General features: G+C 43.9%; 2 protein-coding genes across 2 annotated transcripts; both read left to right on the top strand.

Moving 5' to 3' along the window:
• The first annotated feature begins 4,559 nt into the window (after window positions 1-4,559).
• Window positions 4,560-7,385, top strand: LOC122398952 (neurofilament heavy polypeptide-like). The gene is given in 4 exon segments (XM_043399222.1): window positions 4,560-4,792; window positions 5,746-6,065; window positions 6,441-6,867; window positions 6,977-7,385. Coding segments are annotated over 4 exon segments (1,389 nt in total).
• An 826-nt stretch (window positions 7,386-8,211) lies between these two features.
• LOC122398951 (peptidyl-prolyl cis-trans isomerase G-like) lies at window positions 8,212-11,166 on the top strand. The gene is made up of 4 exons (XM_043399221.1): window positions 8,212-8,260; window positions 9,133-9,421; window positions 10,183-10,515; window positions 10,932-11,166. The coding sequence occupies exons 1-4, from the start codon at window positions 8,212-8,214 to the stop codon at window positions 11,164-11,166; spliced, it is 906 nt and encodes a 301-aa protein (XP_043255156.1).
• Window positions 11,167-16,860: the final 5,694 nt, after the last annotated feature.

The following is a 16,860-nucleotide window of genomic DNA, read 5'->3' as shown; positions in this document are numbered from 1 at the left end:
GAAAATACGTGACTCAGTCTGATAATATATTTCAAGATAATTTAAACAACGAAGGATGGTATATTAAAACAAAGAATGTTTCATCTTTATAAAAATCGGAAGAGTTTCTTTTCTTGTCGATATCTTCGAGTAGTAAGTTATAAACGAAGATAAAAAATGATATATCAGGAGCATCGATATAAAAATGTAGAAAAATTTCAAAGAAAATCGAGTGAGGATTTACTCGAATCCACTGGAGATCCTTTTGAAACCAGCATTTGCAAACCCACACAGGGTTCATCAACTATCGAAACAAAGAGTTAATTAAAAACCACCCATTTACCGATCTGCAGTCGTCACGCTGTAATTTAGGCGTCGACTTACAATCCCATTCTGGACTACGGGTAACGAGGTAAACCGTTGCGGGTCCGTAACACTTACAAACATCCTTCGCGTAATTAAATGGGAGGCTGTAATTGAGATCGTTGTTTAACGACGTTCTCGCGTCGCGCTCCTGTCATTACGTTTGCTTCTCCGCTGCCTAACGGGTCATCCAGCACGATGGGAACCGTGCTTTATTACGCGACTCAAGGAAATCGAGTCCGCGACCTCTGTGTTCTATTCTCTTTTCAATTCGTTTTATTAACAAATAATATAGAATTAAAAACACCCAAATTCTCGAGGCCAAGCATAGAAATGGTCCTCGTTTTCTGTTCACAGAATTCTTTATAATGGTTCGTGATTAAAAGATGGAGTCGATTAGGCGAGCGGAAAATGTGCCTTGAGGACCCTCAAGCTTAACAATGAGAGCTTGTAAGCGCAGCTACGCAGCTGCTCCGAATTATCTGACAAACTTGTTCAATTTTCTCAGTTGCTCTGTTTAGTGTATCTTTCACTAGCGTTACCACCGAAAGTTAAAGCTCGATTATAATAGTTCGCAGCTAATAGACTGAAGGGTGTTTGGTCACGTTCGCTCTGCTTCGGGCTTAAATTTAAATAAAATATAACTCTTGTGATTTAAAATACACTCTTATCTTCAACTAACGATAATATTCTATTATTTTTTTGACAAAATACACCTATGCACCTAGATATATAAATATTGCAGTCTCTGTTTTATTTTATATCCCGTGGCTTAACAGAAAATTACGAAGTTCGATGACTCTTGCAAATGTGGGCAAATTTTATTTTCGAACAGTATGCTTAAAAATATTGAATTACCAGAGTAGATTCCATTTTATTTGTAAATTGGGACATGGACATTTTGAACATTTCAATTCGAAAAGCAAAGCAATAATTTTAATAGGCAGATCTTTCTGAAGTATCGACGAGTATTTTTTAAGCACCGTGAATTATTCTGGAGGAATCTCCGCTTAGATTTTCCAGGGGCAATAAAGCTATCGATGGCGGCCAGTTTTCTCCTCGACGGCCATTCAGGTAGATTGAAGAGTAATTGAACTTGACTCCCCGTCCATGTATCGCGACTGTCCTTGAATCTCGAGGCAAAGTTCGCGCCACAAGTGTGCAATAAATCAGCGAGGACTTGATAGGGTTTGCGCCCCGGTCGTGAATTAACCGTCACGAGACTCACCCTTGCACGTCCAGGGCGAGGATTTTGTAATTCAAATTGTGCGTGGTTCGACGCAGAACCCGTAGCGCCTGTCGAATAAAAATTCGTTATCGATTTATTTTGGTATTCCGCCGCGGCGTCGGGGTGTTTGAAATATTCTCTATCAAATAGAGACAATTACGTTACCGGGGGTGTGCTCGGATTTTCAAACTTTTAATCAATCGGTTCCAATCGGTGCCTTCCTTCCGGCGTTTGGTAAACAAACTGAACCTATACGATTTTTAATTGTACACATACTTCTTTTTAAATTTAGTATTTCAAATCGGTGGTAAATCTTTTTTATAACCAATTCACGATACTTGTATAATATTGAGAAATTTGAGAGAAGATGGGAACTTAGACAATTAAAAATCGTTCATCTTGAAATTAAAAATTTGCTAGAATTGGGATTTAAAAACTCCAGGAGGATTCTGACGTTCCTTATGAAATTTAAAATCTACTCTTTTCTACATTGTTGATAAATCCTTTCTATCCCCCATTCACGATCCTTCCTTGTTAAATAAAAATTCTGTTTAGAAGAAGATGAAGACCTAGTTGACGATAGACTCATCAATTTTGAAACTCAAAGTTTGTCAAAATTGGGACTAAAAGAGTCCAGGAGGATTTTGACTTTTAAGTGGGGATAAAAACGAAAAAAAGAATGGTGGGTGTCACCAAGGCGAAGGGTGATATTATTTGCGATAGTTAATATAAGGGTTATTGTTAGAGCAAAGGAATCGGTGATTGGAGGAATCCTCGATGGTTGACCCATTTCTGTAACTTCCCAGACGCAAGCAACGACCTTAAGAAAGAAACGTGGCCGTCGTTTAGTGCCTTTGGCGTTGAAAGTAAAGCGTCCCACGGGGATTCCTACGCTCGGAGGCACCCCCTTAGTTCGTCGTTCTTCACCTGCAGGACCCCGAGTTTACGATTCCAAGAGTGGAGGGAAGACATTACCACGGGACATTGCGTTCGTTCGCGATCACGGCATACTTTTCCCGTCTGTATTGCCACCTATCCTTCGGTACGCGCGTTACCTCACGAATGGCCGCTCACCGAATCGTTCAGCTTCGGAATGGCGGATATAAAAGAAAGTGGATTCAAGGTTGCCGCGTCCCCTTCGCCGACGCTGCTTAAATTCGGGACGTTTGCGGCGGATTACGGACCACAGGTCCTTTCTGTCCACCGAATCCTGGTCAACGGATCCACACACCCACAGAAACGTTTCTTCAAATATCCAGAAACGTCCAGCCTCTGTCGGAAAGGGTAGCGAGGGTCACGAAAATTTTCACGCTAAAATTATCGGTGTCATTCGAGGATCATTCGGGGAAAAGTGCCCTTAAAATTTTATTTCAAAACTCGCGAAGTTATTTCCATGAATTTTCGACGATAAGTAGTAGAGGTCTATCTAAAAGCTGTCAAGAAGCTTGAAGTCATTTCGTTCGAGAATATAGGGGTGAAGTTGTATTTGAGAATTCGTGAAACTAACACCGTAAATTTTGGGCCAACGATTTTTTAAATAAATATTTCCAGTACTCGTTTCTGCCCCCGAATGGACCATGAAAAATTTTCCAAAATGTAATCAACGAATTGAAATTGCAAAGTAGATGGTGTGCGGGGTGAGAAAAAGAGTTTTGAATTTCCCAGCAGAGAATTAAAGGATGCACGGTCCTCCAGGGGCTAAGTTTTATCGAACGACGGTGCTCCGGAGTGGCTCCGAACCGGAAATCCGCGATAATCCCAGAAGCTGGCCATTCACGGTGCCGCGGTTCTCCTCCGTGGCCAGCCGAGCGAAAAGAACACCGAATCCGCGGGGGAGGAGGGTGGCTTCCGCAAAGTCAAGGACGACGCTCGAAAGTTTCCCGTCCGCAAAACGACAACGTGGGGAGTTGGTAATCGATACAGAGCCGGTCCGAAAAAGGCAAACGAGCGGCGATCTCTCGAGGTCGAGCAGTTGGCCAACTCCTCCAACAACGATCAAACTACGATAAATCGTCGTCTGCGGTGCGCACGGCAAAAACCCGCCATCCGGGAAACTTCCGCGACACCTGTTAAGTTCGAATTCGTCGAAAAAGTTCCGGCAACTTGCCGTTTCCGCGGACGGGGGAGTTTTATGGAAACGATCCTCGATGGCGCGTTAACCGCCATTTTGGACTTTCCGAGACTGAAGCAGTCGATACTCTTTATCTTATAGAAATTGAAATATTCGTACGAATAACATTGAAGAAGATTACTGAAGATATAATGTGTGGTCTATCGGTTGAACTGTTATTTTCGAACGGTTGATTTATGTATAGAGAATTATGGAAACTATGAATTAGGGTACTTGGATTACGGAACTCGATAGAAACGACCCGAGAGTTGCGACGTACAATACTAATGAGTTCAAGTTCGTGAAACACGATATCGACGACACGAAAGTTGCAAGGTCCGAGAGCAACGGCCCGAATTTATGAAACCCGATACTGAAAACCCTTAAAACTTCCTCAGGGTCGTGGAACTCGACACCGACGATACCAGTGTTAGGAAATACAATGATGGAGTGTTGTGGAAATCTAACACGATTATGGGAATTTGCGAAACATAACATCGATACCAAAAGTTGTGGAACTAATAAACCTACAAGCTTGAATTCCCTGATCTAGTGAAAAATTTCAAAATTCAATTTCGACCATTTTAAAAATTACCAAACTGAATACTAGAATACCCAGAATCGAGATAACGAATACAATTTTACACAAAATATTTGCAACGATCGCGATGGAATGTGAAATTACAATTTCGTAATTTCTAAAATAGAAATATTTGAAACAATAACGAAGGAAGCATTCATTGTTTGATTGATCGGTGTTATTAATGACAAGGTACGGAGAAAATCGGACGTTTTCCGTTTTCCGGCGCCGACTGTGATCCCGCTGCTTCCGGAACAGATCTCGTCACGGGAAAGGAAAAGAAATACCATTACCGAATAATGGCGCCACCGAGGAGGAAGACGAGAGGCTCGTTCGAGAAGGAACGTACAACAGAGCCACGTTATTCCTATCGACAACATCGTAAACAGCCAGAGCTTCCACGTCGAGCGCAGACCCGGCAGCCTTTTGACGTGCCAGAATTGGTCTACAGACTGTTGAACGCCGATAAACATAACCAAGGTACCGCATTTTATCCGTGGCTCTCGAAATAATTTCAGAGCACCGACGGACAGTCGATTTCCGCACGGGAAATGCAAAAACAATTAGCTTCGTTCGAACTCTAATGGGGTTGCATTCGATGGGGTGAGACGGGCACCGTCGTGAAAGGACTCGGTGAACGCATTGATTTTCTTCTTAACGTCGAAAGTTTCTCGCCTTCGTCGCGCGGAAGCTAATTGTCGAGGGAATTTTAATCATCCGAGTGGTTAATGTTTCTTTCATGGCCGAAATGTTTTATGTGCCGCGTTTAAGAAGAAAAGAAAATTGAGTTTCCTTCGTGAAAGCGTCGCGAAGCACAAAGAAACCGACTAGAGATAGATACTTCTTTCGCGAGCTTACAATGGAGCAATTGTTAACAGAGAAATTGGCTTTATTACATTTCTGCCGGTCCGTACTGATATTTAATACGATTTCCGTTCTCATGGAAATCATTTTCCGCTGCGTTAACGTTACATGATACCTGGCCACGAAAGCACTTCGATGAATCTCGATTCAATTTGAATTACATCAAACACGAGTGTATCGATATTAGATTCTTATTTGGAATGAAAAATATTATAGAACGGTTAACTTCTCTATTTATTTTATTCGAGCTCGTAATCTTTCTTTAAAACCTACGCTTTAAGAATTATTTTACAAACTTTTCCTCGCGGAACAAGCGTATTAGAAGTTTTATGAAAGTTCCATGAGAACAGTTGTTTCGGAACTTTCGTTGGTAAAGCTAAGTATAAATATATGACAAACACTGAATAACACTTGCATAGTTTACCACTCTCCATCGTTTAAGAAGTGCATCAGATTTTCAACTAAACAAATAATTATGTCATGAATGTTCTCAATTGCATTTTATTCGATGATATAGAGAACGTGATTTTGATTTTTAAAAAGATCCTGGAGTTGGAGGGTGGACTCGTAAGCGTGGAATGTTGTTTCAGATCGCGGACGGAATAGAATTTCTAGAGACAGGGATCGATACCGCGGAAAAATGCGGGAATATCAAAATCGTCGAGAGCCCTTGTACGATACTTCTTCCCTTCGTGAGAGCACGGAATCCATCGGGGAGTCCGAGTACACAAAATCCGTAGCAACGTCTATGGAGAACCTGTCCAGGGTGATGGACGCCACAAATAGCTCGAGGGCCACGGGTTCTGAGAACAGTAGCGTATCAAATATCTCCGTGGAACCGATTACGTTGGGCAGCTCGATCGATAATACCAGGTCGCTACTGAAAAAAAAATCTCTCGTGCAGATCATCAACAATTACATCAGGGCGGGCATCGAGGAAGGTAAAAATTCACGTGTACCCTTATCCCCAAATTAATTGAAACGTTCAGACGTATGCAGAGTTCTTAATGCACTCGATACGTTCAGAGTTCCATGTATGATAGCTCTTACCAGTGGTCTGCAGTGGTCAACAATGGCCAGAGGTGGATCGCGAGACACAGTTGACCACCTCACTATACCACTAACACCTTGATGTTAACCATTGTTGATCACCGTTGACCAATAAATCACTACGTAAATCCATATACTCGCATATAACACACACTGTGCCCTGTTATTGACACGGAAGGGTGCCTTTAAGAGAAATCTCAGATAAATCCGTAAATCCCGAGGATACTAACCCAGAACCTTTGATTAAAATCAACGTTCCCCAGCAGGCAAGCGACAAGCCAAGAAGTATATCCGCAAGGCGTTATCGTTCGGCGTGAAATCGGGTTACCTAATCCCGACGGATCCGCAGGGTCAAGTAATTCGCGTGTCCCCGACGCTGGTGGAATCGAGGAGAAGCGATCCCGAGTCGCGCAGGAAACGGAGGAGGGCTCGAAAGGGCGAGGAGGACCTTCCGTTCGTCGATCGGAGGGAGCGTCGTCGGGGAACCCCGCCCTTGATCACGAAGAAGAAGCCTCGTCGGGAGGAATCGCCCGAACCGGCAGTCCCGCGGAAACGAAGAAGAACCTCCGCGTCGAAGAAACCAGAAACTCATCTGAAACTCGCGTACATGAATCCTAAAAAGATGGCCGCGACCCCGGGTCGAACAAAGAAGAAACAAACGGGAGCCAAGAAAAACAATGCCGCTGGGAAGAAGTAATAACCGAAACTCTTAAATACTCGAAGTTAAGGGTGACTTAGAACGTAAATGTAAGCGCCACGAATCAATTTAAATAATGGTTCCTTTCGTGATTGCGCGTTTCAGAAATAGGAGGGTGTCTCAGAAGCTTGTTGCCCCGGCGAACAAACGGGAGAACGCCAGGAGGATTGTAAGGGAGACGCGTAGCAGGCAGAAAAACGACACGATCGAGGAAAGGGGGAGTCGCAAGAGTCGAGCGACGAAGTCCCCGTACAAAAACGTAAAGGATAAATACGAGGATAGCGCCAGACAGGATCGTCAAGATTTAACGGACGACGACGAGGGTAGCGTCAAGTCGAGCGATAACGAACCTAATGAGAGAACGGTGACGGAGCGACGAAAATCGGCGTCCAGTCAGGAGGATCTTCAGCAAGACGTAGATGAAGCACCCGGAAATCCGGCGCGAGAAGTCGACGAGAAATTGGAATCTCCGAACGACGATCGCGACAAGGGCGTCAACGAGACCGTAGATTAACGGCACGCTTTTCTATCCGTTTCCTTTATTTTATACGCGTCTACATTATGTATGTTTTGAGAAATTTAAAATTGGATTCGCTGTGCAATAAATTCGGCTGAAATACCAGGCAACGGTTGTGTGTCAGTGATTTTTATTACTCTAGAATCTAGGGAGTCGGACCCCGAGTCTGTAAAATCGATGTCGAAGTCCATCCAACCATGTAAGTAGATCGTACGGCGAGATTCATATCGGCAATATCTCGAGTTTCGTGTTGCTATCAAACATTCTGTGCACGGTATAGGTCGATAGAGGCGACTCCCGAATCGTGGCGAACGATCTCATCAATTTCTATAGGTCACGTGACTCCGATCGACGTGGTTTCATGAGCCGGAAGTCGCCTCCGTCGATCTCCAGAGGGCAGGTCAACGGACGGAAAAAAAAATCTCGAGATAAGAGGATGGACCTCTCGAGTGCCACGTAGAAATTTTTCTTTTACTCGTACGTGGAAAATTTTTGACGATTTTTATTTGCAAGGAACGTTCAGCCTTCAATTTTTTCTCCCTTGGTAACAGAAATCAATGCCTACTTTACGAGAAATATCGAACGAGGATTCTTTGTTTCGATGGAAGAAAACAGAAGAAAGAAGAAAGACGTCGACGGATTGGCATCGCCGGTCCTGTCCCTCTTCTTTTTCATCAATGTTCTGGAAATTCGCTGACAAAATTTCGTGCTACGACCGATCAAAAACCTAGAAAAAAACCCGGACATCCGACGCAGCCCCTCTGAATCAACGTCCACCGGGTGACTGGTCCAGAGAGATCACGGATCCAACAGTAAGCACAAAATGGCCCCTGTAAAGAGACAACCTCGTACGCGAAGCCATCACAAGATGAGTGAGTCCATCATCTTGAAAAGAAATTGAGAAAAAATTTAATTTTAATACGACACTGCTTCGAGTCTCCCTTTCTAACTTGGTTAAATTTTTTATATATATACAGAATTTTTAAACTTCGAGACAACGTCGTATTCTTCGGTTTAAAAGAATAATATCGAATTCCAATTTGCTAAAAACGACGACAGCCTTCCGTTTCTAGCTAGGGGTTATGAAACGACAAATTCGAAAACTCATCCAAACTAATTAAATTCCAACGTTGGTAGCAGCGCGATGTAATTAAAAAGACGGTCTTAACTATTTCCCGATGGAACAATGGCGAATTTCATTTCGCTGAACTACGTTCAGCTTCGTTATCGTAATCGTCGAGTTACTTCCGCGACCAGGATCGTAATTTTTGCAAACTAAACGTTCCAAGGTCGCGTCTACGAAACCCCGTTCGATAAAATTATCCATCCGATGCTTGGATGTCCTTTTTCGATGTATATTTATCAAGGGACACCCACGTTTGCAGCACTTCGCGTTACTCCTTGACCTCATCCCTAGTTTCTTCGAACTCTGACGTCGAATACTATTATTGCGCCATTCATGTTAACTACTATACATTACGTTATCTTTCTCCAACAAATTTCATTCGATATTGATTCAGCCTCTGTAAAACGTAATTTGAAAGATTTCCAAGCGTCGTGGCTTTTAACGTTTTTATTTAAACCTAAGTAAAGAGAGAAACGAATCGGTCGCGTATATCGCGAGGAGGGCGCGGAAAGTTGGAAAGTTTGAATTGAAAGTCATCACGAAGTTCTCTGGGGGAGGCGCGTGAGGGGGGGAACGAGTGGCGTGCCAACCGTTGATACAAAATTTATTGCGTTTCAGAGGTCCGTCGTCGTAAACCAAACATCCCCGAGCTGGTGTACAAGTTTCTCTACCTGGGTGCCAGGGAGAACAGCGAAGGGGCGTCGAATGCCGCCGAAACGAAGTGCCGGTTTTGCCATCGACAGAAACGTCGCGTAGAAGTTTTGGATTCTCTAGATTCCAACGCCGGCAGAAATATGGCCAATAAACGACGGGACGCGAAAAAGAATTCCAAGATCCATCGCGTGAAACGTCGACCAACCACCAGAGAGCAGACTCCGTCCTGCGTGCACAGCAAAAGCAAAAGTGAGGATAACCAGGACCATTCAACGACAGTTTACGAGTCTTAAAATGTTAAAAAATCAGTGTCCTTTCAAGCTCTTCTAGTATTATTCGATATTATATTTTACGGGAAAATTTGTTAGCAATCCTTGTAGAAATGTTTCTTTGGTCGTCGTGTTTGAGTAAGTATAAAATGATGTTTGAGTTAATTAATGGCTCGGTCTACGGCAGTGTTTCCCAAAGTACAGGGCGCAGCCCCCAGGGGTGCCTTATAATCCATACCAAGAGGGAAAGAAGTAACATTTTTTCGCATTAACATCCGTTCGAAGAGACAAATTCTATAATTATCAAAATTTCCTTTGTACGAGCTTTTATTCGCCGTTTGGGCCCACGTGAAAAGCCCTCGGGAGTTTGTTGACGAATTAATGTACCTTCTACCGAATTTCCAAGGGCCTCCGCGTTTCAGAAACGGTGGTTGTAAATTCGAGGCGGGAGATAAAGAGGAGTAGCTAAACAGCTGGGGTTGAGCCCCGAATAGCCTTCAGCGATCAATTGAATTTGCATCCACTAGAGCTCTGTACAACATATTGAACCAAACTCTTGGTCGTCCCGCGCCAGACACCCCCCCAAGGTGTTTGGCTTAATTATTCCAGTCTAAAAATTGCCTTTGAGATCAGGTTTACATCAGGAAACGTCATTTTTAGAAATCGATATCTCTGTTATTTTTAACTCAAAGAACCGGGCTGTTTAGTTCGCATGACCGCGTATAATTACGTTTGCTCGCTTTGCAGGTATGCAGAAGATTAAACAGTACATCCAGAAAGCGTTGGACTTCGGGGTGGAGTCTGGATACTTGATCCCGAAGGACGCCGCGTACAGAGTTCTACGCGTCTCGTCGGATCTCATGAACGATGGGAATTATATGAGCAAAGCCAGGAACTCTGACAGAGCGGTCTCCCAGGACAGGGACAGAACTCGACGTCAAACGCCGATTAGGTTCGGAGATTACGGCGTGCAGGAAGCCAGGCGACGAAGAAGGAGTCGCAAAAGGCGGAGGAGATCGAGGAGCGGCTCCAGCAGGCGTCGAAGGTCTCGAAGACGCAGCAGCAGGAGGCGCAGAGGGTAATTCGAATACATAAATTTTAGTGGAAAGCCCATAATCCACGTGTAAAATCGACGAATTTTATCACCCATTTATTTCCAGCAAAAAAGAATTCTCAAACGAGTTGAGAATCGTTCAAACTTGCCTCTTTTCAGGATTCTAGGTCCACCATTTTGTTAGAACCATTTTAACGCGAATATATTCATATTATTTTTGGATAGTTTACACACATTGTGAATTTAATATTATTTTGAATTGATTCCATGAATTATTCGAGAACTATTATCCAAACGCAAAGTAGATCGAAAGCTCGGTTTGGTTCCATTAGCGTAGACGGTGCACAATGCGTTCAATCGTCGTTCTACTTTCGCGATAGATAATGCAAGGTGGTAAACAATTATCTGAATGGCGAATACGTTTGAATGTGAAACGTCAGGTCGGACGGCGAGGAAATAGTTGAGGACAACGATTACGAGGAGTTCGACGACCAGGAGGATATCAAAGACAATTCCGAGAACGCGAACAGGGACGATGAAAACGAACGTTCGAACCCTTTGGATAATGCGAAAAAGACCACGAAGGGGGGCTCGGATGGCTCGGATTTGTCCGTCGACGACAACGAAACCGACGAAGACGAGGAAAAAAAAGGCGACGACGGGACGCAATCGTAGCCCTAAATTCATCGATTTTACGTCCTTTCGTGATAATTGAGAATTGTATTCCTCAGACAAAATTGAACGGTACGATGACAAATTTCTAAAATATAATCTCTTTTCATTTGCAACCGGCGTGAACGTTGCCTATGTCGTCTGTGATCGTGGTTCCCTTGATTGTACACCGAAATATGTTTAAAAATAAAACGATAACACTGCAAGACGGGGGACAATTTCTCCGCATTGATCGATTTTTAATTCGATTCAGAATTTCTTGCTAAAATTTACATTTTCATTGCACGTTTTAACAGATGTATGGATAAGCGCTGGAACAATACGCGACGGGTACAGCTAAAATATGGATCGCGCGTTATTGCAAAAATTCCAAGGGCCACGCGGGGGCAAAAAGCATGGCGGAACGGGTAAATATCGTTTTTATAGCACGAATTGTAAAAGCAATATCCTGTTGTTCCGAGCGCGGTACAATTTATCTTTTGGATTCGCTTAATATCGGTTGGTTGTAAATGACAACCTTGGTTTCGTATATGTATGCAAATTTTTCGCGATTCGCCGCGGGCATACACGATTTGCGATTCCATCGGCCAGTATCGAACGTAAAGGGGTTTGAAATGTATCCAGAAGAGGGAAGGTGGATCCAATCTTGGGTGGTTCCGAAGCTCAATAATTTCGCGAATTTTTTCCAGCAACTATTTTTACTTGCAAAGCTATCGAGCAACTTTCGAAACGTGAAGTTTTGCGAGTAGAGTCGATCGGAAGTTCGGAAGTGGCTGAAATCTTGCCGACAGCTGATAGCTATTCCCTCCACGCGCATACTTCCTAGCTCGAACGTTTACCAGAATCCGCTGGAATCTCCTCTTAAATCACACCAATGGTCGAGGTATGAAAAAGGTCAAGATTTATAACGATAACTCTTATGCCCAACTTCTCCGTATACGGACGTGTTTGCTCGGCCACATACGCGAGGAGAATGTTTGTGTTGGAATCGCTAGGAACTGCCTTACATTGGAAAAACATTATAACAATGGACCTCTGAGAAATGTAGGTTCGGTATTGATCTTTGGAAAATTTAGTAGTCGACGACGAGTTTTTATAAGTCACCGTTGCATTAAGATCTTGGAACGTGGCTTTTCACATTCGTAAAGAATGGAGTCTGTAAATTCAGCCACTATTGTTTAGTTGGAATATTTTTTCTTATTATATTCTATAATAGCTACTTCTGTAAAAAAAAAAAACAGGGTAATCAGAAGCAAATCTTATCTGCGATGCTTAAGGCCACCTACAGAAATACTATACAGTATACAGTGAGTTCGTACTTAAATTATACGCGAAAGTTGTAAAAGGGTCCCTAGATTCTTGGCCTCGAGTATCTACACAGGAACATAACTCGAACCCCTCGTATATTTACATCAAAACTCTTCATAAAAAAACCAGAAATAGACGGTTCCCCCTTTTTAATCGTTGTATTGCTCGTATCTTTTGCAATAAACGTTACTTTTCGTTGTCCCTCGAATCTCGTGATACACGAGTGTCAACGTCCACGTTCGGGGGTGCCCTCCACCGAGGTAAACGACCTCTCGTGAAATTATTCAGTGTTTTCCCTCGTGGAGTTCGCTGACAAGGGGTAGGCTCCGTCGCCATAACGCCTGCTGCCTAAATAGTCCGTTGATAACCATGACAAATGGACGTTAACCTGGATATCCCCACGAAATTGGTCATTTCTCAAACGGTACGGCCATGCTGCTTCTCCACGCGCGTGAGACGAAATCCCAAAAGGCAACGACCCTCAAATTAGATTTAGGGGCGCTTGTATTTCAAGCAACAGCCTATCAGGACCAGCTAAAAAGCTATTCGTTTGCCTCCATTATATAAGGGTCGCTCGAAACTAACGTGTATTGGTCGAAATTCATCGTGGATCATTTCAATTATATCGTGGGGCACGTGAAATTTATCGTGGATCACTTGAAGCTTACATGGACCCTTCGACAGCAAGCAATTTCCTATTAAAGACTAGAAAACGAACTAAAAATATATGAAGTTTGTTTCACATAGTTTCGAACAGCTCGAAAGTATTTACGTTCCATTATTACCGAAGTTAGTCGTGGATTGACAGAAGCGATCAATGTTATGGCGGCGGTGTGGAATTTATTCGTAAATGAGGGTTCTTCGCGGCATACCACATCGAGCAGGTCTCCCCTAAGTTAAGGGTTTCAAATGGACAGTATTTTCTGGGTCATAGTGTTTTATCGCGACAAAAGTAAAAGTGGCTTTTTTATTCGGCAACAAGGCGACCGTGTCCCTAGTGTGCTTTGACGAGGAAGAGTGACACTCCATTACAGAGATTAATTAGCTCCTAGAGTGGAGAGGGTATTGTAACACGGAAACGACGTATTAATTAAAAATAGGAACATGTAACAACATGTACGATGGTCGAAGTTTTTAAGATTTCGGTTTCAGGTTCATATTTTAGTCTCGATGAAAGAATTATTGTCGTAATGTACACCATAGACTGTTTTGCAAACATTATATCAGATATTGGAATAATCCATCTAATAAACCTGTCTTCGCTATCGAAAGCTTAAATAGAAGATGATTTACTACGATGTAAGCTGCCTTCGATATCGGAATAACTAATATCTGCTTCTGCCGTAAAAAGCTACCCGGTTTTTAGTATCTCGAACAAAACGTATTATCGTGGGCACGATTAATTGCGACCCACTAAAAAGAAAAAAACACCCCCTGTGGGCCAATCGTATAATGTTAATCTTAAAAATGGCGGGGGAGTCACGTCCGCGTCATAAACCCCGTCGTTTGACCAATCCTGAACAAACCGAGTTCAATATACTCCGCTTTTACAGTGAAGGTTAACGCGGGCCGCGAGACATTCCCGTCAGATTTTCTTTACGATCAGCAGTAACCAACCCCCGTTCGGAATTCTCGCGGAACGACCAGACCGCGACCTTAGAGCCTCCGCCAGGAAAAGTTGTTTCGCGGATAATCTGGCGGAAGCACTTTAGGGAATTACGCGAAAAACGCGTCGTTTCCCGGTGCACGGACCGCGAACGACGATCTGCGGAGCCACGGTGGTTGCAGTCGGGGCCAAGCACTTGACCTTCGCCAGCCCGTGAACCCAGCACCCGAAATTTACGAGCAAAATCCTATCCGGTTCGCTCTCTCTTCGTCCCCTGTACGCGTCCACCCCCCTCGTCCTCCATCCACGACCCTCGAACCACCGTTGCATTCGCGCCCCCGCGTCCTCGTTCATCCTGGGACCCGGTCGAGCGCTTTATCCTCGTTGCACGCGGAACACGGTGCACCCCGATCGATCGTCGGCTGCATCGTCGACGACGACGTTTCCCGCTTCGGCGTTTTGCCGCACAATGCCACGGAGCCGACATTTACAGTCGAGGTTTTTGATCCGCGCCCCAAAGTCAAGAACACCAGACGAGCCGCGTTCGCGACGTTGATGGACGGTTATTGCGCGATCGCGGATTTTTGGTACCTTTCTACAAAATGGAATACTTCGTTCTCTGTTAACCCTTGCAAGGTGGACACCGCGAGGGACAAAGTCTGTTCAATTTTTTAGCCCTTTACACTCGGTTACTTTTCTTCGATCGCCTACCAAAAACTCGAGCACACTTTCTTACGAAATGGATAGTAAATGCTTCGAGCAAACATATCTTTTTTTACATTATGTATTTTAAAACAATAATATCGTTTAAGGTACATCCAAATTCTATGGTGGATGTTCCTTCAGGAGCGGGGGGGGAGGGGGGGGGGGCAGTCAAGTGCAAAGGGTTAAAATTTTAACTCTTGAGGATTAATCTAATTTATGATACGTAGGAATGAAAGGAAACTTCATCCTAGTTTTTATGCCGGAAAATATGTTAAACCGGAAACAGTACAGGATATTAAAAGGAAACCATTTTTATAGTAGATAGTAGGAATGCATATTTGGGGCGACAGTTTGCGCGAGACGAATACAAAATTACCTTATAAAAAGATTCTTGAAGCCTTGTATTCGGTCGATTATTATGCTGGGAGCATCGAAATGCAACAAAAGGGTGGGAAATACTGGTCCAAACAAAATAGAATCAACGCGTTGGCAACGTACGATCGAATTTGAACGAAAATTCCAGGCGAGGGACGCTGCTAGGTTGATGGACGGTTGGTATCCTGCGCACGGGACCGGAAGTCGAATGGCGCATGGACTGGTTCCTCTTTTCTCTTTTTCAGAATAGAATGCTCTCGCGGTCGTGCTCCTTTTTGTTCGTTGATTAAGTCTTGTGGCGCGGGTCGCTGAATTCTGAAGGGAGTCTCGCTTGTTGTGAGGTTAGGTTTTTTAACGAAGGGATTTTGACTGCTCTGGTCTTCGTCTTACTACTTCTATTCCGTTAATAATAATTATCTCGAGGAAAGTAAAAGAATATTTTCAGGTAATTAACTATGAAAATATCGATTCAATCTCAATGTAAATCCAAGAAAGTCTACAATATTTTTCGAAAAATATCTGCTAAAATGATAATAACAGGACCCTATTTTTCTCGAAAAGTAGAACTATTTTCTATATTCTTTCCTCACTCCATAAACGCACCTTGAAAAGAGCTAGAATTTAGCTGAGAATCAAATAACACCACCAACGTCCGACACGCGTTATTGCGTTAAAAAATCTCTGGAATCGTCGAGGATAATCGCTGTGCGCCCACCCCTCCCTCCCGAGGAAAAAGTAAAATCAAGGACACGTTTGGACCGTTCGACGCCCAAGCGTCGCGAGCGTCGACCGGTCGACGGTTGCGCACCACGTGGCGTCGAGTTCGCGCCAGTAGGGGTTGAGTAGTAGGGGTGGACTGCGTCTGGTCGAGGGTGGGAGTAGCCGCGAGCTGGTGGGGGAAGATGGCGTCCCGTTTCGGCAGACGTACGGATCCCCCCACCCCTTCCGTCGAAACCACCGGAAGGAAAAACGACGGCTTCAGTCGACACGCGGCGTCGCGGCGCACTTGATCGTACGCGTTGGTCCGTTGCCGGAGTCAACGTTGTTCTGTGAATCCGTTCGATCGACCGCGATCAGTGATCGACGAAGACCTGTGCAAGTGAAGGGTGGATTTCTACGGGCAGTTTCTCTTTTCATTTTACCCCGCGACGACGACGACCTGACCCAGCGTTCCTTGAACTTCGGATCGCGAGCGTCCGTGGACTCCCCGGTGTCACGCCTTCGCTGGTAAGTTCGGAACTCTGTTTTCTCCTCGTGTGCTCTTCTTCGTTTCTACGACTGTTGTTGCAAAGTTTGTCGACAATTCTCGATCGGAGGCTATCGAAATTGCAACGGGGGTCCGATCGCCTACGCTGTCACCGCGAAATAACAAACAGGAAAGAATCGTCGTCTCGATCGGGGTTCGAGAAGATTGATTATCTGTCCCGTGACTGGAAGAATTTTCCGGCGAGTTGGCGAAATACTTCGTTACTATTACACCCCAGAGATTATTTCGATATTTACTTCGTGTAATTTTGCGTTACGTCCATGTTCGTTGAACCTCGCCCTTTCATCCTCGATGTTTTGATTTTAACGTGGCGATTGGATTCGTTACATAAATGATTCTGCATGTTTTTATGGGGATGTCGAATGGAATTTTTCGATAGAATGTTTATTATAATTTACGGATCACAAACTATCTTTTCGAAATACAACCTTTACTG

This window comes from Colletes gigas, unplaced genomic scaffold (assembly GCF_013123115.1).
Source record: "Colletes gigas isolate AHSC1104 unplaced genomic scaffold, ASM1312311v1 Colletes_gigas_Sc00012, whole genome shotgun sequence".
NCBI classification, from domain to species: domain Eukaryota; kingdom Metazoa; phylum Arthropoda; class Insecta; order Hymenoptera; family Colletidae; genus Colletes; species Colletes gigas.
Note: the sequence above shows the minus strand (reverse complement) of the source record. Positions and strands in the feature narration are given on the sequence as shown.